Source organism: Hippocampus bargibanti, linkage group LG02 (assembly GCF_051943395.1).
Source record: "Hippocampus bargibanti isolate YZ-2025 linkage group LG02, ASM5194339v1, whole genome shotgun sequence".
Classification (NCBI taxonomy): domain Eukaryota; kingdom Metazoa; phylum Chordata; class Actinopteri; order Syngnathiformes; family Syngnathidae; genus Hippocampus; species Hippocampus bargibanti.
The window spans coordinates 16,111,940-16,136,530 of NC_142735.1; the positions used below are offsets into that span (position 1 = coordinate 16,111,940).

Here is a 24,591-nt window from a genome sequence, read left to right on the forward strand (position 1 = left end):
AGAGTTTTCCTCTGTGGGTGCCAATAGCTTTATGGATAGTGGATGAGCTGAAAGTATAATTCACGATCAAATTCAACCAGAAATGCTCAGACAGAAATATTTAACTACACTTAAGCAGGTGCTCACAGGTTTGAGAGGATTAGTTGATAAAGACAACAACAAACGGTGAACATAATCAAAAGATGAATGCAACTTCACCATTATGAAAAATTGTTCCAGGGGAACTCCATAATCGTGTTATAATGATGTAGTAGTAAAAAATGTGATGGAAAAATAAAAAGACAAAGCTCATGCACAAGCTTTCATAAAGGCTTCCCTGAACTTTTATCCAGCTGTACTGCAGTGGCTGGGTTTTACCTGAGAGGGGATCCCTTGGGAGTGGCAATGCCATAACCTTTCGAGTCTAGATTCCCTCCGACTTTCATCGTGTCACAGGGTTTCCTCTGCTCTATGTACTCATTCATGGTAGATTCCAGCAAGTAGGCATACTTTCCCTTGGATTTTCGAACTCTTATGACACCTTCGTCTGTGGTCTTGACAAACACAGACGGGTCGGCTGCCTTCATGTAGGACCACATCTTCTCAAACACAGCGATTTTTGACCTCTGATGAAAAGGATAAAACAAGTGTTCAATCAGGAAAAGGATACAAAATCTGTAAGAATAGTTCGTACTTGGCGTTTGTCATTTTTGGTCTCCAGAGAATATTCAAAATCTTCTTGAAGACATTTACCAAAAGGTTGCCAGACTTCATGGCCCGTAAAACACAAAAAGTATTGGCTCATGTCTGCCAACCATTTGCGAACTTTTACGAACTCTGACGAGAATGTTCGCCGATTGTAAAAAAACTCACAGATGTTCACCATACATGCAGCAACAATTGCTTCATAGAGAATATCTTTGTGCTTTTATCAGGCAGAAAAGTACACAGCCCTATTCATTGAATTCTCAGGACCTATTTTTTCAGAAATTGTGAGGAAGGCATTTGGGTACTCCAAACCTACAACGCGGAATCTTCTTCAGGAAAAAAACTACAGTAGTTAAATGTTGTTAAATCTAAACTGAAAGACATGGAAACTTCCATAGTCTGTAGTTTTTTGTTTTCTGTTTGAGCAATTTATTGATGGCTTCATCCAAAAGGTTGTCTGTCTTTTTACGTCTATAATTGTGTTTGTGTATTGTTGCTGCCTATCTTGGTCAAGTCTCTCTTGGAAAAGAAGTTCTTAAACTCAACGGGACCAATCTGGTTGAATCAAGGTTCAATAAAAATCATCGTAAAATAATAAAATAAATGTGGATCAAACCTCTAAAGATGGAGGACACTGATTTGCTGTGGCGACCCCTTGAAGGGAAAAGCCGAAAGGAAAAGAAGAAGATGCACTCTTACCCTGAAAAATTCTTTTGTTGAGCCAGCATCCAGTGTTCCATAGGCAATCTCTGTTTGCTTGGCCAAATCTTCAGCACTCTCGATAGGAGACACCATCCTCTCCACGGTCAGGAATGCCGCCAAGTTGGCCGTATAGGAAGAGATAATGATGAGGGTGAAGAACCACCAGACACCTCCAACAATGCGGCCAGACAGAGAGCTAAAATCAGACAGATGACATCATTGGGGTTGTAGAAGGTCATTATCAAACGACAGAGGCGTCTTGTTTTCGTCTGGAACATTTTGAACGCTGTTGAAGCCTTTGTGATGACATTGATTGCATCACATTATGGCAATGCATCATCATTTTACCAGCGTTGGACAGGTTAACTACATGTGTTATATATATATATATATATATATATATATATATATATATATATATATATATATATATATATATATATATATATATATATATATATATATACTCTCGATACCCACGGCCCAATCATCTCGCTGTCTCCTATACTGAAGAAAATGTTTTTTTTTCTCCTCCAGATTTAACACTGATTCTATTGACATTTGAGTTTGACGTCAAAATGTGACAAGGAGAATACAGTGATACCTCAGCTTACGAACGCTATAGCTCACAAACGTTTTGCCTTACGAACATTAAATTCGCGAGAATATAATCTTGGCAGACGTACTAGTTTCCGGCGGACGAACCAAACCACACGAACCAAACCGTCACGTCTGCACAAGGCAAAAAACAAAACGACCCTGTCGAACCAAAGTACTCGATGAAGGCAGTAGATGAGTTCAAAAGGTTTTACTGAGACACGCAGGGGAACACCAAACAAAACGACAGCAAAAAGGGAGAGAGAGCGACCAACCTGGCATAAGTAGTGGAGAATCACGAAAGGGAAATATACAGTGAATACTGATGCTAACCGGGTGACTTTTATAGTCAGACGGCACATTAGTGAATGGAAATCAAGTGTGCGAGCCCGAGGAACAGGGAGGGGAGGGGCGTGCACCTGACACCAATCAAGATGTGACACACGGTGGCTGGCGGACTAGTTTTCGGGAGATGAACACCAAACCACACGGTCGAAAAGCGCCACGGTGGATGGCAGACTAGTTTTCCGCACCCCCTTTGAGTGCAGACATGGTTTGCTATCGAGTGGAGTACTTTTGCGATTATGGGACCGAAAAAGACCCCACCACAGACTAGTGTGAAACCGAAGAGGACACAAAAGGAAAATTACGGTCGAGCAGAAGAAGATCATTGAAAAACACAAACGAGGTGTGCGTTTGTGTGATTTAGCATCCCAGTACCAGTATGCTAAATTGACCATTTTACGTGTGGCGAAGGGTGTTTATGTGTTGTCTAAGCAACAGTCTCAGGAAATAGAAGAGGTTGAAAAACTTCTGTTGATTTGGATTAACGAAAAGCAGCTAGCAGGGATCATTGTGAGTGACGATAAGCACAGCAACTTCACTCGGATATCATCAAGAGGCAACTACATCAACGACCATCACAAAGGTAAATAAAACGACTTTATTATATAGTACACTTTATTTCTTTAATTACTATCCAATAGCACATTTATTATACACAAAATAAGCTATATATATTTTGTGTAGTTTTGAGGCTTATTTAGTAGAAAATTATGTTTTATGGGGACCTGGGAACGGATTATTCTCATTTTTAATGATTTCTTAACGGAAATAAATGTTTGGCAGACGAATTTTTCTCCTTCCACACACTTTCTGGGAATCAATTAAGTTTGTAAACCACGAAAAAATAGTCAACACAAAAATAAATAAATCAATTAAAAAAATCACAAAACTATCAAATAATTATCCATTCACACATCCAGAGATCCAAAATGCGGGTGGCTTGAGTAACAAACAGTGAGACGGCTGAAGGAGAAATCACAGAGATTAAAAGTAAACTCCTGCTGGTGCTGCTGGGCTCAGGAGATGCAAGTAAACAGCTGTCTAATCCTTCTCCTTCAATTGCCATCTTTCTATCTTGTTCTGTCTTATGCTGTTCCCTCCATCCACCCACAATTTCCGCTGCGCCCGCCTCTCCCTGTTTGTTGTGGTCCACACCTTGGCTTGGCACACACTGAGGCATTCAAGTGTGCACACTCAATCCCAGTTGGAGTGCGCTTGCAAGAACCTCACTGCCAGAGAACAACCAGGTCACCATTTCCTTGTGTGTATGTGTGTGTGTGTGCGTGCGTGTGTGTGTGCGTGTGTGTGTGTGTGTGTGTGTGTGTGTGTGTGTGTGTGTGTGTGTGTGTGTGTGTGTGTGTGTGTGTGTGTGTGTGTGTGTGTGTGCGCACGTGTGATAGCAGTCCTCCATGCTCAAAGAGGCAAGCAGCTGGCACACCCAGACCTGTTTGTTCCTTTTTGTTTCCTCTCCGAGACATTCCTCGCGCATCTCCTGCTCTCATCAAACAGTGCAGCAGCAGCCTACCTAAGAGCTTTGGTAAAAAAACTAAGCTGTCTCATTACTGTAAAGGAACACCTCCAAGTAGCACTGTAATTTCTTAGCCTTGTAACAGCTATGATTAGTTAATTATTTATTCCGCTCCCCCTTTTTTAATTCCATTTAATGACGAAATGAAATAGTAATGGGAGAACAGTTGGATGACTGTTTACGGGAAGACAGTTGTGAATGATAGAGGCTGGAATGATTAATTGATAAGTCATTTGGAGGGCATTCTATAGTTTCAAGGGGGTGCATTAGAATTGCTAACAAGAGATTAAAAGAAAAAGAACATCTTCTTGCTGAGTGCGAGATACTATGGGAGCATTCTGGGCTCAAACTGCCAATAAGCCTTGTGTTGTAATAATGCAGTCACTCTCAAGAGGCGCCGTGGGGTCACTATAAAGGAACTGTGCCTGTACCGGAGGGGATTACCCATTATCACCGACATGTACACTCTGGATCTTGATTCTTTCAATCTGCAAAGGCCACGGCACCCTTTATAATTATGCAAACCAAGGGGAGCCTGTGATAAAACTGTTATTTCTATTTTTCATACCCAGGAATTCCCTTGTCCGTACAATACCCAGGGAAATATTAAGTGTACCGCTGCCAATGAAAATGTAATCTTAATGTTTCAGGTAAACGTCATTTTACCTCTCAAGATTTACTGCCTTTGTACGCTTGAATATAATTTGAAGGGAGAGTAAATGGATTCATTGGTTATTGGTGATTGTCGTTTGGATTTGGATGTTTGCGACACTGGTTCTAGAACATTTTAAATGTGTCTGCTAGGTGTTTGTTTTGACGTCTGTGTAAGCTCTCAGTCGTACAGGAGTGGTCCATCGATGAGAAGGTTTCTTTAGCCGTCATCTGTACAAAAGTGAAGGTTTCGGACGTTTCGCCTCCTATCCAAGAGGCTTCGTCAGCGAACTAAAGTCTGACTGGTCGTATCGGCCCCATTTATATATCCCTAATGTCCAGACATGGTGGCGCCGGACACAGCTATGATAGGTCCCTACTCTCAGGTTAAGGCAAAAATTAGTGCATCCAAAAGATAGGCTACCAAATGAAAAACAAAGTAATGTAGTTTATTCCATACATTGTAAGAATTAAAATTGTAAAGAGCAGTACATTGGGGAGACTCAACAAATTCTCAAAAAAAGACTTTATCAACATCGCAGGGATAATACTAGTGGGCCTCAATCGGCAGTACATTTGCACCTAAAAGCTAGCAACCACTCATTTGACGACAATGAGGTTAAAATCTTAGCGAAAGAACATAGATTGTTTGAAAGGGGGGTAAAAGAAGCGATTCTTATAAAACAACAAAATCCTTCATTAAACCGGTCTGGTGGGGTGAGGTTCAATTTGGATCGTTCATACAATAGCCTGCTTAGGCAAAACAGGTTAGGCAACTTTCGCAATGCTGATGAGGGTCGTTATGCTGATGAGGTGATACCGGGGGGAGTGGGGGTAATAGGCCAGTCGTTAGTCAGGAATGTAGGAACAATCAGTGGGGCCACAGGAAGGGGTCCCCCCCCCCCCCCAACCTGAGAGTAGGGACCTATCATAGCTGTGTCCGGCGCCACCATGTCTGGACATTAGGGATATATAAATGGGCCGATACGACCAGTCAGACTTTAGTTCGCTGACGAAGCCTCTTGGATAGGAGGCGAAACGTCCGAAACCTTCACTTTTGTACAGATGACGGCTGAAGAAACCTTCTCATCGATCCAGCAAGAAGAGAAATACAAATTTCTCGGACCAGCCGTCTTCATCAGATAAGATATTAAGCGGTGACTAATAAAATTTGGAAGTCTACAGAAATAAGACAAACAAATAAATTAACTCATTGACTGCCATGTAAATTTTGGGCGCCTTACAAAGCTCTCAAGGACACAGTCACAGACAAGGATAGGTACAAATAGAATGCAATAAATAAAATACAATTATATAATAAATAAAATACAATTATAAATAGAAACGAGAGAGAACTACACAGAAAATAAACAACGCTTGAACAGATGAAGCTGGAACAAAGTGCTAACATGAAAAAGAGGGAAATGCTGCTCCCTTGTGGAATTTTTTTTTGGCATAGGCCTTGGCCAGCGCTTTATCGGCAACCAATCATGAAAAAACAAAACCCGAACAAATTTGAGAAGGGCGCTCTACATCATATTTTTAATTCCAAAATAAATTAGTGAACGACAGTGACTGAGTTAAGAAGTACACCGTGTTAGTTGCGAATGAAACATTATCTAATCATAGTATGACATGAAGTCAATTTGGTTCTTCTGGTGCGGTTTGAAAACCCATCAGAGTCTGAAATGGCACGGTGGTTTGTGCAACGTCATGCTTTTTGTGCTTCATGAAGTGAAGTTGCAGTTCATGATTTTTTTTTCCTGTTTTTGTTTGTCTGAGGACTGTTTGGTTGTTTTATAACCGTAAATTGTTATAGCACAGGAATGATTGGAGATTGTGAGTGAAATATGAAGTGAGTCATGGACAACAGTAAGAGAGTAAGCTACAGTGATACCTTGGCTTACGGACTTAATTGGTTCCCAGGCAGAGTGTGTAAGGCGAAAAGTGTGTATCCCAAAAAATAATTTCCCATAGGTCCCCATAAAACTTAATTTTCTTACTTTCTAATTTTCTAAGACTTATAACTACACAAAATATACCTTATTTTATGTATAATAAATGTGCTACAGTATTATAATTAAATAAATAAACTGTATGGTATAATATAGTCGTTTTATTTACCTTTGTGATGGCTTGATGGAATGTAGTGGCGGGTTTCATCAGCAATAAACACTTGATGAGGAACGTAGCCATCCTCTTTCACCATCTTGAGGAATGATCCCTTGTAGGTGCTTTCTCTGCGATAATTTTACCTAGTTCCTCATCAATTATCGATCCAAGATGGCGCCGCGGATGGCAGCCTCGGTCACACGCTCCCTAGTATTGTTCCTGGTTTTGTCATTTTCATTTGTTTTTTGCGATCCTACGCGACTCAGTTACACGAGGGAAGAGTTACTGAGCATTGGGGAATCCACTCTTGGACTATTTTCACCGACACACCAAAATCTACAAGGTTTTTCGGGGCTGCTCGCGAGCGGCGTAGCAGCTCTGTACGGAGCTTTGAGACGCCGGCGTAGGAGGGGGAAGCGAGCCGGCGTGCTCGTCAAGCTACGGCAGCGTGGATTTCGAACGCCGCTCCCATCGATCCACCTCGCTAATCTACGCTCACTACCAAACAAGATGGACGAACTTCTGCTTCTCACAAAGACCAATAAAACGTTTGCCCGCTCTGCTGCCCCTGATCATTTTGGGTGATTTTAATCAAACACGTTTAAACCGTGAACTTCCCAAATATAAGCAGCATATTGACTGTTTCACCAGAGGAGAAAACATTCTAGATCATTGTTACACAGGACTCAAAGGCGCAAGTCTGTTGCGCATGCAGCATTGGGTCTTTCTGACGACTATTTAATCCACTTAATTCCCACATACAAACAGAAACTCAAATGTGTAAAACCGGTAGTCAAGACAGATGAAGCAAAGTTATCGCTACAAGAATGCTTAGACTGCACTGATTGGAGCGTCTTTGAAACTTCAACGGGCACATTGGATGAATACACAGACACTGTAACATCATACATCAGTTTCTGTGAGGACATGTGTGTACCAACAAAGTCCTTCCGCTCATTCAACAACAACAAGCCATGGTTCACTCCCAAACTCAGGCAGCTTAGGAAAGAGAAAGAATCCGCATTTAAAAGCGGCGATCGAGCAGTTTACAAACTCGCCCGAAACAGGCCGACGAAGGAAATTAACATTGCAAATAAAAGTTATGCGGAGAGGCTTAACAAACAGTTCTCCGCTAACGACTCTGCATCGGTGTGGAATGGCCTGAAAGCAATAACAAATTATCGTTTACCTTCCCCCCAAGCAGTGTACAACAATGGTATGGCTGATGAGTTAAATACATACTTTTGCCGATTTGAAAAGGACACCCCCATTGCCCCGGTCTGCCCACCATTACCAGAAACTACCGTATCTCCGCCCTCTGCCCTACAGATCCACGAACTGGACGTTAGACGGCTCTTCAAGCAGCAGAAGATCAAGAAAGCTGCGGGACCTGACAGAGTGTCCCCCTCCTGCCTGAAAGTCTGCGCTGACCAGCTAGCTCCGGTCTTCACACAAATCTTCAAACGATCCCTGGAGCAATGTGAAGTCCCATCCTGCTTCAAACAGTCTACTATCGTCCCAGTTCCAAAGAAACCAGCACCCTCGGGATTGAACGACTATAGACCTGTCGCTCTGACGTCTGTGGTCATGAAGTCCTTTGAACGCCTCGTGCTGAACCACCTAAAGAACATCACCGGACCTCTGCTAGATCCTCTTCAGTTTGCCTACCGGGCAAACAGGTCTGTGGAGGATGCAGTCAACATCGGACTGCACCACATCCTCGACCACCTTGACAACACAGGAACCTACGCAAGGATCCTGTTTGTGGACTACAGCTCTGCGTTCAATACCATCATCCCAGAACTCCTCATCCCCAAACTTCTCCAGCTTGGTGTGTCCCCCACGATCTGCCAGTGGACCCTCAGCTTCCTGACAGGACGGACACAACAGGTCAGACTGGGAAATATATCATCCACAACACGAACCACGAGCACTGGAGCCCCGCAGGGATGCGTCCTCTCTCCATTGCTCTTCTCTCTCTACACGAACGACTGCACCTCAACGCACCCAGCTGCCAAATTCATAAAGTTCGCAGACGACACCACGGTCATCGGTCTCATCAAAGACGGTGACGAGTCTGCGTACCGACAACAAGTGGAGCAGCTGGAGCTCTGGTGCAGCCGTCACAACCTGGAGCTGAACACGCTCAAGACAGTTGAGATGATCGTGGACTTCAGGAAACATCCATCACCACAGCTACCCCTCACACTATCCAACTGCTTGGTGTCAACCGTTGAGACCTTCAAGTTCCTGGGAATCACAGTCTCCCAGGACATGAAGTGGGAGGTCAAAACCAACTCTATCCTGAAAAAGGCCCAACAGAGAATGTACTTCCTGAGGCTGCTAAAGAAGCATGGCCTGCCACAGGAGGTGCGGCAACATTTCTACACGGCTGTCATCGAATCCATCCTGTGTTCTTCCATCACCGTTTGATTCAGGGCCGCCACAAAAATGGACAAAATCCGACTTCAACGGACAGTTAGGACGGCGGAAAAAATCATTGCCACCGCCCTACCCACTCTCGAGGACTTGCACACTGCAAGAATCCAAACGAGGGCGCGGAAAATCCTACTGGACCCTCCGCACCCTGCCCGCCACCTTTTCCAGCTACTTCCCTCAGGCAGGCGCTACCGATCCATGCGCACCAAATCCAGCAGACATTTAAACAGCTTCTTCCCCCAAGCCATTAACTCTTTGAACTCTTTCAACAGTAGCCAAAATGGAACTGTATAGTGCCACTTAGCAGTTTTTTTTTTTTGACGACGATACTAGTGCAGCGTGTTCTACCGGAAACAAATTCCTTGTGTGTTCTATATACTTGGCAATAAAGATGATTCTGATTCTGAATTGTGTTCTGTTTAGTTGGGTTGATTGCTTTTTGCATCAGGTGTACAGATGGCTTGTGCGGGTTATTTTTGGAGCCTGATTGATGGGATATTTTAACCTTGCAGTCTACACTGTGCCTTTGAAATATCAATGTTGAAACAAGTCCAAATTTCAGTTTTCTATCCATTTTCTTACTCTCTCGTCTCCCTGTCTCTTTAATGTTTAACCCCTCCACAACGTCCCCCACTGCTGCGTTCATGACCAATCACGTGGCTTTAACCGAAGACTGGGGGCTGGGAATAGAGGACCAAAAAAAGTCGGCAGCCATTTTCTTTTTTGAAGAATGGCCTCACTCTCTCTGTCTGTAACCCCCCCCCCTGACTGCTGCGTTCTTGACCTATCACGTGGCTTTAACAGAAGAGCCCGGGCGGGAAATAGGGGCGAAAAAAAAGTTGGCTTGATGTGTCGTGAATGACACATCACTCATTGTGGCGCTCCGTGTGTATCCTGAAAAGTAGTTCATATGCCAAGGTAAAATTTTCATAAATGTAACGTTCGTAAACCGAAAAGTTCGTAAAGCTACGGGGTTCGTAAACCGAGGTATCACTACTTTCCAATTTGCATCTTTGGGATTGCAACAATATCCCAACTAATGTAAACTTTTATCTTCGAGATCACACTAATCTGCAAACTTCAGCTGATAAGAGAAAAAAAAAATCATCAACATCCATTCCTCCTAACATTTAAAGGTCAATATTAGCATGCTACCGCATGACAAACAGTATGAAAATATTTCTGCAAGCGTGCCGCAGTTGCAGTGAGCTTTGATATCTGCTATTTTTCTCTTCACTTCTGTGAATGAATCATGACAGAGATTGACAGAAGCTTTTTACTGGTCAACTTTTTTGATCATTTGATTCATGCGCATACTTTCTGTGCTGACAAGCAGTGAGAGTGGTAAAACATTATGTGAGAGAAAAAGAATACGATGAAGCAGTTCCCTCATTATATCACACAATGACAACATGAGACATGTTGCTGTACCATTGCGGTTTCATATGCTGTGAGAAAAGCTCAAAGTGCTCTTCGAAAAATATCTCCTTACCGTTACCATGGTAGCACACTGTGCACTCCAAACAGTACCACTGAGCCGAGAGAGTCTTTAGTGATCTAATTTTTCTGCCTGCCTCTCTGCAAGTCCAATAACAGCAACCGTTCCCAATGTGAGACAGAATTGCCAATGCCAGTGGAAAAGTCTCATTAGGTCTCCTCTTAAATCAGTGACTAACAGATGTGCGATTGACTGATAAGCCATTAACATGCCATCACCCTCGATTGCGGCAAACCCCACTGCTGCCTTAAACAAGAGTGTGACTGTGTTTTAAATGCAGATGAGAAATCGTATCCGTCACTTTGCCCATGTACAAAGTGTGACAACCCCACTCAGATGCCATTAGGGTTTGTGCATCTTCTTTTTGTGCCACACTGGTTTGTGGATTTGTGTGTGGGCATTCATGATCACAAGTTGCCAGCATGAGTTTTTTTCCAGATAAATAAAATACAAGTGATGCTACGAACTCTGCATGAATAAATCATTGCCCCCAATCACTGTGACAGCAGTTAACAAATGCCATAATTATGCCACTCAGTGAATTGTAACTCAATTTAAGATGTTGTTGCTAATTATAATGATACTTAAAAACAATAAGATTTGTACTTAATGAGTTGAGCAAGTCTCTTGATTGAAAATATAATTTGTGCTTCTCCATTCACTGCCAGGCAGTAAGCATAACTCGTGTTTTCTCATGCAACTCCAATTTATGTGGTGTAGTATCGTGAAATAAATTGGCAACTGATGAAATAAGGGAAAAAAACGACAAAAAATACTCATGAATCAGGATATGTAAGTGTACATGCAGCTAAAAAGAGAGTGTTTTTTAACTCATTCACAGCCATTCACGAATTTATTCGGAAATTGAACATTTGTTCAGTTTTGTTTTTTTCTTGCTTGGATGCCGAGACAGTGAAGGCCAGACTTTGGGCAATGTTTTTCCCTTCATCAAGGGGGTAGCATTTCCTTTTTTTTTCCCATGTGAGCGCTTAGTCCCAGCTTCAGCTGTTGTTAAGCGCTAAATAAACCAATATGTATGTATTGCATTGTGTTTTGGACAGCCGCCCTCATTTCAAGCTCAAATAAAAATAGACCTATATAATTTTTTTCTCATGAAAGAATAGAGTCTAAGGTTTCTTACGCTGCATTGAATGTTTATGTAGTCCTAAAACTCAATATTCTGTGGGTCCTGGAATTCGAGTAACAATGACAAAAACCCTGGCACTGGAGTGGACACATTTTTTGCACGTCTGGCAGTGAATGAGTGAATAATTCGAAAATAAAGTGTGATTCAAATGTTTACTGTCAGTGATTGAAACCTGTCTCAAAGAAACAAACAAAGCATGCATTTAATAGAAAAACTGCTCATCAAGCCATCCATAAAATGTGCCGAATCTTCTCACCACTTTTTCAACTGTGAAGCTTTCTACTGTTATTGAGTTTGTTTTGAGCTGTGCCTTAGCCCCACAGGTGTTGACAACTGATTGCAGTGTCTGGTGTGGAGCAGCATCTCAATCACTGGCAAAACAAGGATTGTCATCATTCAAGGCAATCTCTATGAGTGATGGCAAAGTGAAATTCTGTAGACTGTGGCAATCCCACAAGTCAGAATTCTGACAAAAACAGTATCTGTCTCAAGTCAGGTACACGGACGCCGGTTTTGAGCTCAATTTCACCTCTTCCAAACCCATTAAGGTATGTATGTGATTATGTGATGTCTCGAAAACAAGGATGCTGATCAATTATAACATTTATAGAGATACAGATAGACAAAACCGGGATAGATGGAGGACATTGATTGGCTGTGGCGACCCCTGAAGGGAAAAGCCGAAAGGAAAAGAAGAAGATAGAGATACAGATAGAGAGTCTTAGCTATCTCTTATATTCATTTGAGTTAACGATGTTGGTCTCCAATAAATTAATTGACAGATTTTCATGCAAATTGGTCTGTAAGAAACAGCAAAATAAAAAAAATAAAAAATAGACTAACAGTGACATGGGCGATTTCATAATCCAATATCACATGACACCACAAGACCGGTAGAATGTTTGGTCAAAATTTGGACAGGATTGGCTTGAGTCATGCACTCTTAACTCAGCTGAGATGATTACAGTGCGTCGTTAAAGGCAAAATACAGCTCTTTATTTAAAAAAAAGTAAATAAAATAAACATTTCAAGTTCAACATGCTGGGTTCGAGTTGTGCTTCACACAAGACTATCAATATCGAAGCTGTGAGTAGTAAGTGCCAACACCCCTTTCTTCCGGAGGTAGGTCGGTTCACATCCAAATAAATCACAGATCACATACATACACCATACTCAGAGGTGACATGTGATATATATATATATATATATATATATATATATATATATATATATATATATATATATATATATATATATATATATATATATATATATATATATATAGAGAGAGAGAGAGAGAGAGAGAGAGAGAGAGAGAGAGAGAGAGAGAGAGAGAGGTGTATATACATATATATATATATATATACAGTAAAGTCTTGTTATATTGATATTCTCGGGAGTCCGAAAAAATATCGATATAACCGGACTATCGATATATCCGAACCTGCACGCATGTTTTTCTCCTTGCGTTCATAGAAATAGTATCGTAATAAGCGGTACTATCGATATAACCGATATCGATATAATGAGACTTTACTGTATTTTTATATATATATATATATATATATATATATATATATATATATATATATATATATATATATATATATATATATATATTTTTTACCACCAGGCCTCATTGCCTTCTGAATCAGAAGGCAATGAGGACAATCAGAGAGTGTGAGAATTCTTCAATAAATGATTATCCAATGAATAGACAACAGTTTTATTGATTACTAATTGTTAACTGAAAATAATCCAAGCTCCCTGATTTCCCTTACGAAACGAAAATATATTGCAATATATAATAATAATAATAATAATAATAATAATAATACATTTAATTTATAAGCGCCTTTCAAAACTCTCAAGGAGCATGCAATAATATATTGTCATATATGAGGTGTTGAATTGCATTTTCTGACCATATATGTGTATATATTGGTAAATATATTTTAAAAAGTGTTGCAATTGAGACCAAAAAATCACACTATATTTTTCACATGTAATGGTCTGTATTTACATTTTACAACATATTGCAATATATAATCATATATATTTTAAATTACATGATCTCAGAGTCAGATAGACATGCAGAGGTAGAATTAATCCTACCTCTGCATGAGTTCAATTAGTGAACAAAAATGTTTAGAAATTTATTTTTTCCTTTGATTGTTTTATGTATAGTGTTCTGAGCTTGCTCAAATAAATAAAATAAGTGGATAATAGTTTTTGACGAAAATATCGATGACAAAAAACAAAAGTAGTCTTACAAAAATACAATTTATTTGGGGGGTCTACAGAATTGCTATGTACTTTGCCATGAAATTTTCAATTCTCCACACGGGATCTTGGAGGAATACATGCATAGAGGTTTGCAAATTTTGGTAAATCAATGAGCACACATTTTCTTTTGAACAGTGTGACATCAAATATTTGTTTCCTGCCACGGAACTTCCTTTTCAAACAAACTACATTTTCAACATTATTCAGAATACTATGTGATTTATCATACTGTCTCCCAAAAGCAAAGCACCTTCTGTTACCATGTTGCTCTACAAGAATGTAGTAGTATGCGGTGATGATGTTTCCATTCTGCATCAGTACAGTGAAGCTGTTTCTTTTCATTAACCCCGTGCACTCTTGAGAGTAATACAGCTCTCCGTTGACCAGAATTCTCTTGAATATTTTCAGAAGTGTTTTTGGAGTGACTGCAAGTTGCTCTTTCATGACCAGTCGCTCTTCACTTGACAGTTCTCGAGAATAATGCAAACCAAGGGTTACAAATTGATCACTGAGTCGATCTAACTGCTTCATTCTTTTTTTGCCCGTTAATTTACTAAAAAGCTGGATGCATTCGGGAACAGCGTTTTTGAGTGAATTATTTCCTAAAATAGGCAATACTTGAATATATGTGAATTGTTTCATTATTTGCAAAGGGACACTCTGAGTGCCATGAAACATTTTCAGTATTTCACAATTGTATGACTCAAAGATATAACCAGAATGGGCCCACAAAGGTCCCCAATTCCTTACAGACTGTGGTAAATGAAGACATAAATGTACGTTAAATGACACATGAATATTCCCATACAGTGTTTCAAATTGTTTCACAAAATCTACAACAAGTTTTTCACATTTTTTTAAATCCGCCTTTGTAATAATGTCCTTGCAAAGTAAGAACATGAATGTGACAAGGACTAACCAATGCTGGCAAAACATGTTGGGGAGAATTCCTTTCAGTACAAATACACTATAAAACTGTAACCAATTCTGCCATTCTGACGCCTTCCAAAACTTCCTCTGTTGAAGAGATCGTGGCACTCTTGTGATATTGCAGGGAGGCTTGATTAGTAACAGCTGTTGATGAAGTTCGTTTACTCTATTGCCAATATAATATGGCTTTTTGTGGTTATCACTGTCCAGCCACATGCTTGCCATTTGGCGAACCACTCCAAGGTGTACACTATGCATGTGATCAGGAGGCATACCAGATATGAAGTCAAAATGTGGAATATTTATCAGACATGTGGGTCCTTTAACACCCCTCACAGTTTTTTTGGTACATAAAGCCTCCTTTGCATCACATATGGCCGAAGTGCGGTCCCTCTTTGGAACATCTTTGTATGGGTACACCCTGACTGTGCCATTTCCTTTCTCAACTTGTTCACCAGGATGCAAGCAGAGGCTGCATCCATACTGCCCATTAAACTGGGTCATGTTTTGAAGTATGGGCCTAGCTCAGACGTGGGCAAACTACGGCCCGCGGGCCACATACGGCCCGTTAGGCTTTTCAATCCGGCCCGCCGAACTTGCCCAAATTATAGTACAGTGTCTAAAACTCATGACAAAAAGCTAGCGAACAACAGGGCAGACAACTGAAAAGTTGCCTGCCCCATTTTTCACAACTTGAAGCAAAATGAAACCAATCCCATTAAAAAAACATTGTCACTAAGTATAAAGTTTTTTTTTAAAAATCAAGAATGCACCAACTACAAATGCTACCTTGCTTAATTTACGGCAAATGCGCATAGCTGTAAATTTTGCTACAGTAGTCGATTGCCATTGTGGTGCACAATGCAACGTTTGCATTGCTTCCTACGAGCCACTAAGCCCCTTTCATAAGTCTCACGTACACTTTACAGTCACGGTTTAATGTAAATTTACGTTTTGTAGCGTCACATATGTTGTTAGCTTCTTTTGAATCTTTCTTCTAGTCTTAGGTTCTTTGCATCTATTTTGGAAAATGACATGCAATTGTACGACTTTGTAACGCTTGCGAAAGTCCGGAAGAAAGAAGCAGGCTTCTGATTGGCTGCCGAGCCGAGTATGCAAATTTCAACTGCAGGTAGTCTATGTTTGTGTGCTCGGCGACGGTACACATGTTTTGTTAGCGCGTGAAGGCGAGAGTGTCAGTGAGGAGTTTGTTGAGCGCGCGGTCAGGACAAACCATCTATGATTTGGCGGAATTTAACACAAGTAGGTATTATTGAGCTTGAATATTTTGTTGTGTAATAATATGTTTTGAATGTTGAAAGTGATTCCATTTTTCAATAAATGTTGATTTCTTTAACTTTGCCCCTCCAATGAAAACCTATTAAAAACAGACGCAATCTTGATAAATCACAGTGCATATGTTATTTTAATCTATTTCCATTTCCTCCTCCAAGTATCTGCGAAATAGTATGTAAACGCCATATTCCTTGAGACAAATTTACCTGATCAGGGATATCTTTCACATTTGAAAGACAGTTAATAAATCGGGGTCTTACTGTGCTATGAGGTTTGTACACACTACATTTAAAGGACAACCGGCACCATTTTTTTGTGTTTCCCACTGACATCAGAAAAACGTTTTATAGCATCTAAAATACCCAAAACAGGCAGGCTGATATTTTTAGTTAAATGAAAAACACCAATAAAAATGACTTCAAAATGAATCCGGAAATGGCCAGTTTCAGAAGGTCCCACCCCCTTCTTCGTGACGTCACGCCAAGACGTCTTGCCTTGCTCGAGAATCAAAACAATGGCTTCAGATTCGGAGAAGATGTTTTCTTGTTCTTGTTCTTCTGAAGAGGAAAGCATAAATGTTTGCAATTGATTCTAGGAGTCCTCCCATATCAATTCGAGCCGTCAAGGACAGAAATGTAGCACCCAGAAAAAGCAGAAGATTGCGCCCAAGCTCCGTTGGAAATGGGCTGATTTGTCAGCTGGGAATTTGTGTCAGCGAATATCAAATAGTTGTCTTGGTGCAACACACAACGATTCACCATGGCGTTATTTATGTGTTTTCCTTCTAATTTCACCATCAACACGGATCAACACGGATCAACACGGATCAACACGAAGTTTTCAGACCAAACAAAGTACCCAAAATGCATTGTATGTCGCTTTCTCGGTCAGGGGCGGTCCAAACGTGACGTCACATGGGGATCGTCATCAACTCGAAAATAAGACTTCATGAATATTCAGCGCAAGTCTTAAACCGTAAACTATAGCTATATGCTGTGGAATCTTTGTAAAATACGCTCAGTCGAAGTCATTTGAAGTGATTTTATAAATTATGGACATAACTTGTTCGGAGTATTTCCGGCCCAAACACTCCCTCCAAATGCTCCTGGCCCGGCCCCTCTGTCAAATTTTAGAACCCAATGCGGCCCGCGAGTCAAAAAGTTTGCCCACCCCTGGCCTAGCTACTGAATCACACATCATGAGAGCACCCACAACTTTACATTGTTCCAAAGTGCCATTGCTTGTTATCTGAAAGCCCTCGCTTGACAACTTTTGACACTCTGAAATGAATGGCTTTAAAAAAGTATTGACATTTGGCTTTTTAGCACCAAACCACAAGCCAAAAAGTAAAACATTGTCTTTGCGCACAAGGTAAGGTAGTTCATTTACAATCCCATATAATGGCCAAATACCAAAGAGTGAGGATTTGAAAACAGGCACGCCATCACAATTGAGTGGTAAGGAGTATCCATGACTACAGTCAAGTGGTCCTCCAATTTTGTTCAGATTGCAGTACATTCGACCATTTCGAATATCTTCAAAAGAGTCAGAATTAGATGTGCCATCTCTTGACTTCAGACAATGCACAATATCTTCTCTTTGAAGAAGATGTTCCAACTGTGTTTGGATTGGCAAATATATGAAGTAGTTTCCATTCTTCAGTGAGTTTGTTTTATTCCAGGTTGTGTTGCATACAACGCATTGTCCATCACCATCCTGGTCCCCAAGATAGTACTCACAGTTTGGACAAAATATGTGACATTGTAAATGACTTTCTACTGGCTTAAGTTCTTTTAGGAACAAATGCTTTGAGGTTAATTGTCTGTTTTCTGGACAGTGAATATTGATCAAATCTAGGAGATCTGAGAGAATCAGAATCAGAATCAGAATCAGAATACCTTTATTCGTCCCGCAATGGGGAAATTTGCAGTCCACAGCAGCATTTGAAGAGAGATGGGGTTGGGGTGGGAGTGAAAGGATAGAAAACAAGATATTCTAAGCATAACAAAATAAAAATGTCAACTGTATACTGTGCAAATGTAGATGTGCAAAAAACGTTTATAAACAAGAGAGACGTGCCTGTGAGTCTGTGTCTCAAAACAAATGAAAGTATAAGTAGAAAACTCTGAGATTGGGCAAGTCGTGAACCAGCATAAAGTGTCTCTTCGTTTTCCAGCTCACTACTATTTTTTTTAAAATGTGATTCTTCATGTACTGATTCATCACGACTATCTTCAAATAAAAGGGAAGATTTTCTTTCACTTTCAACAGTGGATGCAACACTGTCATCCAAGCCGTTATTGCTATTTGGTGACACTTCATTGCAATTAAGTTCATCGTTGAAGAGAGCTTCATCCTCTTTGGAACATTCATCCTCAAACAAGAGTGGGGAAGAAACACATCTGCCAACAGAATTGCTGCAGTCAGCATGCAGATTCTGCAATTGGAAAAGACAAAAAAAACAAAGTATCATTTTGTATTCTCAGTGGATACCATTTAGTTCTTGTAACTGTGAATTAGTCAAAAGTTTAATCCCGCACGATTCAAGACAGTCAGTGACAATAATCTGAATACCAATTTCACTTGATGGTCCAAGTGAAACAGGTTCTCAAGTCTATATTATTTACACTAAACAATTAAAACTTACATAGAGTCCAGGTCCTCCTGACAATCTTTCCTGTCCACTCCGGGTATCACATGGTGAGGAATCATCATCGTTTCCTGCAGAAACAAAAAGAAAAAAAAAAACAAATATAATTTGCAATATCAATGTGAAATACAACAACATCTGGACAGGATACTCACCCCAATGTGGCTGACATGTGTTTCATGCCCATTGTTAGAATCAAAGTGAGCGGAATTCTTATCTCGGGTCTGTCGTTAAGAAAATAATAAAATGTGTGAAAACGCAGATTTTTTCTAACTGCATACGTATGGTCTTGTTTACATTCTCAAAGTTCATCGATGAGAAGGTTTCTTCAGCCGTCATCTGTACAAATTTGAAGGTTTCGGATGTTTCGCCTCCTATTTATATATCCATATATATATATATATATATATATATATATATATATATATATATATATATATATATATATATATATATATATATATATACAGTAAAGTCTCGTTATATCGATATTCAAGGGAGTCCGAAAAAATATCGATATAACCGGGACTATCGATATATCCGACCCTGTTTGCATGTAATTTTCTCCGTGCGTGCATAGAAAAAGTATCGATATAACCGGGACTATCGATATATCCGATATCGATATAACGAGACTTTACTGTATATATATATATTTATATATCCCTAGGGATATAGAAATAGGGCCGATACGACCAGTCAGACTTTAGTTCGCTGACGAAGCCTCTTGGATAGGAGGCGAAACGCCGACACCTTCAAATTTGTACAGATGACGGCTGAAGAAACCTTCTCATCGATGGACCACTCCTGTACGACTGAGAGCCTACACAGACGTATTCTCAAAGTTCATTACTTACCAGATCCTGCTCGGGATCATCAATCTTTTCATCTCTCATTGCTTTCCTGAGTTAAAATAAAATACAAAATAGATTCATTTTTATGTTTCAATTCATGAGTCAATCCGTCTGATTCATCTCTGAGGAAACACGTACATTGCTTGAGTAAAATAACATTAAGGTGAAAATAGTCTTACAAGTGTTAACACCATCGCTATTCTTATAATCGCTGCCCATTTTTCTTCTGTATAAAATCAGTATTAAGATGTTTGAAACAGTTAGCTTTGCCGTGTTCTGTATAGCCATAATTCAATGAAAAATACGAACCTTTTCTTCCACAAACGTCTTGTTCTTCTTGGAATATCCATATGATGAGCACCCAAGAGGATATATTTCCTTTTCAGTCGAAGTCGGTCCATTTTCTACTTTTGTTTTACTCCAATCGTGATGAAAAAGCACTCTCTAACTTTCATTGGTCGGTTGTGGTTTGGAAAAAGACGACGTAAAAAAATAAAAACACGAGTCATTTACTAGAATGCTTGGCGTATATGGAGCATGCGCAAAACAGTAATCACGAACCAACCCTCGCGATATTTAACAGAAGTGACACTGTCTTTTGTGGAAATGTCAAAATATAGGTTTGCACTTGTCAGTTGGGCCAAAGGGCCTGACAAAGACAAAACCAGCATCGTTCCACTGAGCTGGATAATTGACTTTGACCCAGCCACTACTGACAAGAACTATCTAGTAGAATGTCGAACGACAAACACCAAGAAACGGGTGAATGGATGGCCGGTCGAATTGGCTTTAATTCTACAGTTAGCAGGTAAGTCTTTCTTACACTCTCAAATTTGTCTTTGCGATTAGTTCCTTCAAATTGTTTTTTTGTTCTGTACAGAGGTCAAGCTATTAAAATGTGTATCCCATATTTCACCATTTTGCAGTGTAAAATTGGGACATAAATATTTGTTCTACAGTATTAGAAATCAAATTTGATAGAAATATATCCTTCTAAATTTGTGTAGAAAGAGAGGCTATACTGAGAGCTGCTGAGCGTGAGCTTCACTCGCCAGAATTCAGCTCGGAGATATACAGGATGAGAAAAGGAAAACGCATTTTCTTTGGTGAAGGCAGTGCCAGTGACAAAGCCTCTGGCACTGAATATCCAAAACAGGTAATCTAGAGTTGTCACATTATGTAACATTTATGCCATAATAATAATTTAAAAAAAAATATCTTCCCTTTAGAAAAAAGCCAAAGTAGCAGCTCAAAGACGAATGGAAGAGGAAATACTTTCAGGGCACAGTCAATCCAGCCCTGGTACCGAAGAATCATCAAACCAGGAAACCTATGATTTGACAAATTTGCTGCTGTGAAATGTAAATTTCTCCACTGTGAGACTAATAAAGGCAAATCCAATCCAATCCAATCCAATCAAATCCAATCCAAAAGATCAGCAGAGCCAGATCAAGAACTTACAAGAAGAAAATGCCAGACTGCGCCACATTGTAGTTAAGGGCAAGTATTGGATATTTTATACATACACAATATACCTGTGTGTAATATATATATATATATATATATATATATATATATATATATATATATATATATATATATATATATAGACCATGTATGCTGCATTCACAGAGCATGTTCCAAGAATCACACACACACACACACACACACACACACACACACACACACACACACACACACACACACACACACACACACACACACACAAACACACACACACACATAATAATGAGTAATTGAGGTTTCAAATTGTCTATGTGATTGTGCGTGTGTCAACCATCAATCACTGTCTGCATCATTTACACAGATTGTTGCTGTAAATAAACCATAGGTTAGCAAACCCGTTACAGCTATCGTACATAAAGTATCTGTCAATCCCATAACATGTTCCTCTTATTATACTTGTCACGATAGGCCCTTTTTGTAGCTCCTCGGAGGATATCGGTCTTCATGGTTACAGTGTAATATGCCCATTACATTATAGTTGCCATCTGTATAAGTTTGTATTCATTATTCTTTCTCAGAAATTCCAACATTGTTAAGGGAGGTGAGAAAACTTATCTCAATTCACACCACCAGCGTAGAAGTTGACAGCCGTCCTACTCAACATTCGGATGAACGTGGTGCTGAGAATGGTTGTCCGGGTGAAACATCAGTTTGCACACCCGTGAAACCCTCACAAGTATGTATTTCATAATTATTACATCTCTAACATTAAAACTTAACACATTATTGGCATCAAATGTCTTTGAAATGTTTGTTTCTTCTTCATCTATGCATTCTAAAGATTGGAGTGACTTTCCTTATTTCCTTGTTCATGGATTTACATTGCTTTCATTCACATCAGGTGAAAATCGGGACGGACAGTGTCACAGTTTCCTCACATTGTTGGGAGACTGCAAAAACCTGTACCACAGCCAATGGGATGGCACGGGTGCTATTAATGGGACTCTTTGATCTCGAAGTCCTCCTGAAATCCAACCTTAAAGGCGGGTTGAGCAAATTGGACCCCAGTGCTGAGCGGCGGCAGGCTCTGGACCCAAGGAAACTTCAAGCCTTGCTAGGTAAATTAATCAGTCAGTTGTACTCTAGCTTCGTAGCATTTCTGCCAGGGGGATAACTTTCCTGTTGGTTATCCAGAAAATGAACGTGGTTTGTTAGAGCAGCATGTCCTCAGGGTCCTCAACACGTCTTTCTGTTGTTTAATTGCAGCGTCAGGCTTTTAAATTTTGTGTTGCCGTAAACCTTTACCCCAATAGTAAGAGATTGAAGAAAAGCAAGACACAGGTGCTACTTATTTTCACTCAACATTAAATTTGAAAAAATATATATGTAAAAAAAATTCAACTGCTGATTATTGCAACTGGTTCCATCTCTAATCAAAATCAATGAAAATGTATGGTTAGTAAATGCCTAATATTGTTCTGAAAACAATCTGAAAATTTTACATTTGTTTTTGCCTTGAAGGTGTTCTATCCCACATAAATAATTATAAATGCCTTAATTAACATAAAATGTTTCATGTCCCAATTTAAAGCTTCAAAAAGTCTGTAATTTGATTATGTAGGGTTTAATCTTTCCGCATGCCCTATTTTTGTTTCAAAACACCTTTCCACTTAGGTATTGTGTGAACGCAGTTATAGTGTTGCAAAAGGTATGTAATTTCGGTTCAGTTTTTTTTGTTTAAATGTTTCACTGAATATATTTAAACCTCAACAGAATTAGTTTTTTTGTGATGATGAAAAATAAAGGATGTTTTTGATACACCCAGTTTGTGTTTAGTGTTTAAAATGAAAACATGCTCATTTATGTATGTTTTCATATAATTTACAGATATTCACAATGTATTTTATCATATATTAAACATGTATCTGTATGTAGTTGTGACATATATTTCCATATAATTTTACATACATAAAAATACATTGTATCATATATTCCTACATACATCACTAATATATTGTCTAATATATGTAGTAATATATGGTCGTAGTTATTTATAAATATAAAATTGCATATATTGTGTACTATATAAATACATATATTACGAGTTATTTTTGAATATATTGCAATATATATGGCAATCATTTGCATATTTTGCAATATATTACACTGCATAAAAATATATTGAACAATATATGATTTGACAATATATAATATATGGGGAAATACCATTGAAAACAATATATTTTTATATTATAATATATTACATTGATGTAGTGGAAAATATATTTTTGTTTCGTAAGGGTTGTGCCACTCAACAGTAATTATTGTTTGACTTCTGTAGCTCTTCAGCCAAGAGTACTGATTTTCTCTGGCATGGGCTGTATATTTCAACACAGTGTGTGAACATCTTTAACAGACTCATGGTCATGTAAACACACAGGCCAAAAGGAGCACCGTGAGTAATTGTCTGTGTGGAGGTTGGCTCTTCGACTCAGCTGAGCCTCAATTTGTTGACAAAAGCAAAATGCATATTCTACCATGAAAATAACAGAGTGATTCTCCTGGCACACAGAGGTGAGCAGGTTCAACAAGAAAGTGTTTCAGCCATACGGAGCGAGATGAAAAGCCAACTTGACAAATGAAAAACAAAAGAGAAACACAGCTGAAGGAAGAGACAGAGGATGGATGGATGGATGGATGGATGGACGGATTTGTTTGTGGAGGGCATTTCGCAATCTACAGAGATAAAAAGGAGGATCCACCAGTGTAGGCTGCGCCTTACGGAGGCCTGATTGACAAAGCTGACATTTAGAAAGAGCAGAGTAGACTGAGAATAAATAGCAGTAGCAGCAGAGTGTGTAGCAAACAAACATGCACACACACTGTACATATTCATGTCTCACTTGTGCATATGGCTTTGGAACAGCGAATGCCTACACTAATGTGTAAACACACTCATCATACAGATTAGTGTAGTACACACACACACACGCGTGCACACACGCACACACACACACACACACACACACACGCACACACGCACACACGCACACACAATCAGTCTGCCACACGTTTTTGTCATGTGGGAGGGAACTAGAGTATTGTACAAATGTAGACAAAAAAATCCCCAAAAACATTTTAAGTCATCCATGATGGCTCATAATACTTTTGAGGCTCCATCGGCACTCACCTCTGTGTGTGAATAACAGCCGCGCTAACTAAAGTAACTGGGTCACCCAAATGTTTAAGGGGAGGGCGATTCCCTCATTGAAATACTGTGAGAGGTGAAACATTCACTGATCTGATATTCTAGCGCACACAATCATGGCCTCTGGACACCTTGTTATCTTGGACTGTAATGCATCTGCCCAATCCCAGCGTGTTTGAATAGATGTCAGACCT

At 39.6% G+C, this 24,591-nt stretch overlaps 2 protein-coding genes across 12 annotated transcripts in view; both read right to left on the reverse strand.

Annotated features, from left to right (window-relative positions):
- The window catches only part of gria1a (glutamate receptor, ionotropic, AMPA 1a), a 115,976-nt gene that overhangs the window by 9,819 nt on the left and 81,566 nt on the right, over positions 1-24,591 (reverse strand). For all 11 annotated transcript variants that reach the window (XR_016114164.1, XR_016114163.1, XM_088989633.1 and 8 more), the window contains 2 exons: positions 1,387-1,585; positions 358-605 (listed from right to left, as the gene is read on the reverse strand). Coding sequence is in view for 9 of the 11 variants with exons in the window: in XM_088989633.1 (XP_088845759.1) it covers positions 358-605; positions 1,387-1,585 (447 nt within the window). In the remaining 2 variants the exon portion in view is untranslated. The remainder of the gene's footprint in view (positions 1-357; positions 606-1,386; positions 1,586-24,591) is intronic.
- Positions 14,032-20,171, reverse strand: LOC148901701 (uncharacterized). Its single transcript, XM_088989639.1, has 5 exons — positions 20,032-20,171; positions 19,726-19,771; positions 19,024-19,092; positions 18,866-18,939; positions 14,032-18,655 (listed from the first exon to the last, which is right to left on the reverse strand). The coding sequence occupies exons 1-5, from the start codon at positions 20,121-20,123 to the stop codon at positions 18,313-18,315; spliced, it is 624 nt and encodes a 207-aa protein (XP_088845765.1). The 5' UTR covers positions 20,124-20,171; the 3' UTR covers positions 14,032-18,312.

Bases quoted from the DNA above. Each gene is read 5' to 3' on its own strand.
- LOC148901701 (XM_088989639.1), bottom strand. From the start codon at position 20,123: ATGGACCGACTTCGACTGAAAAGGAAATATATCCTCTTGGGTGCTCAT. The intron at 18,940-19,023 runs GTGAGTATCCTG...TTGTTTCTGCAG, and splicing joins CACATGTCAGCCACATTGGG to GAAACGATGATGATTCCTCA. The intron at 18,656-18,865 runs GTAAGTTTTAAT...TTCCAATTGCAG, and splicing joins CAGGAGGACCTGGACTCTAT to AATCTGCATGCTGACTGCAG.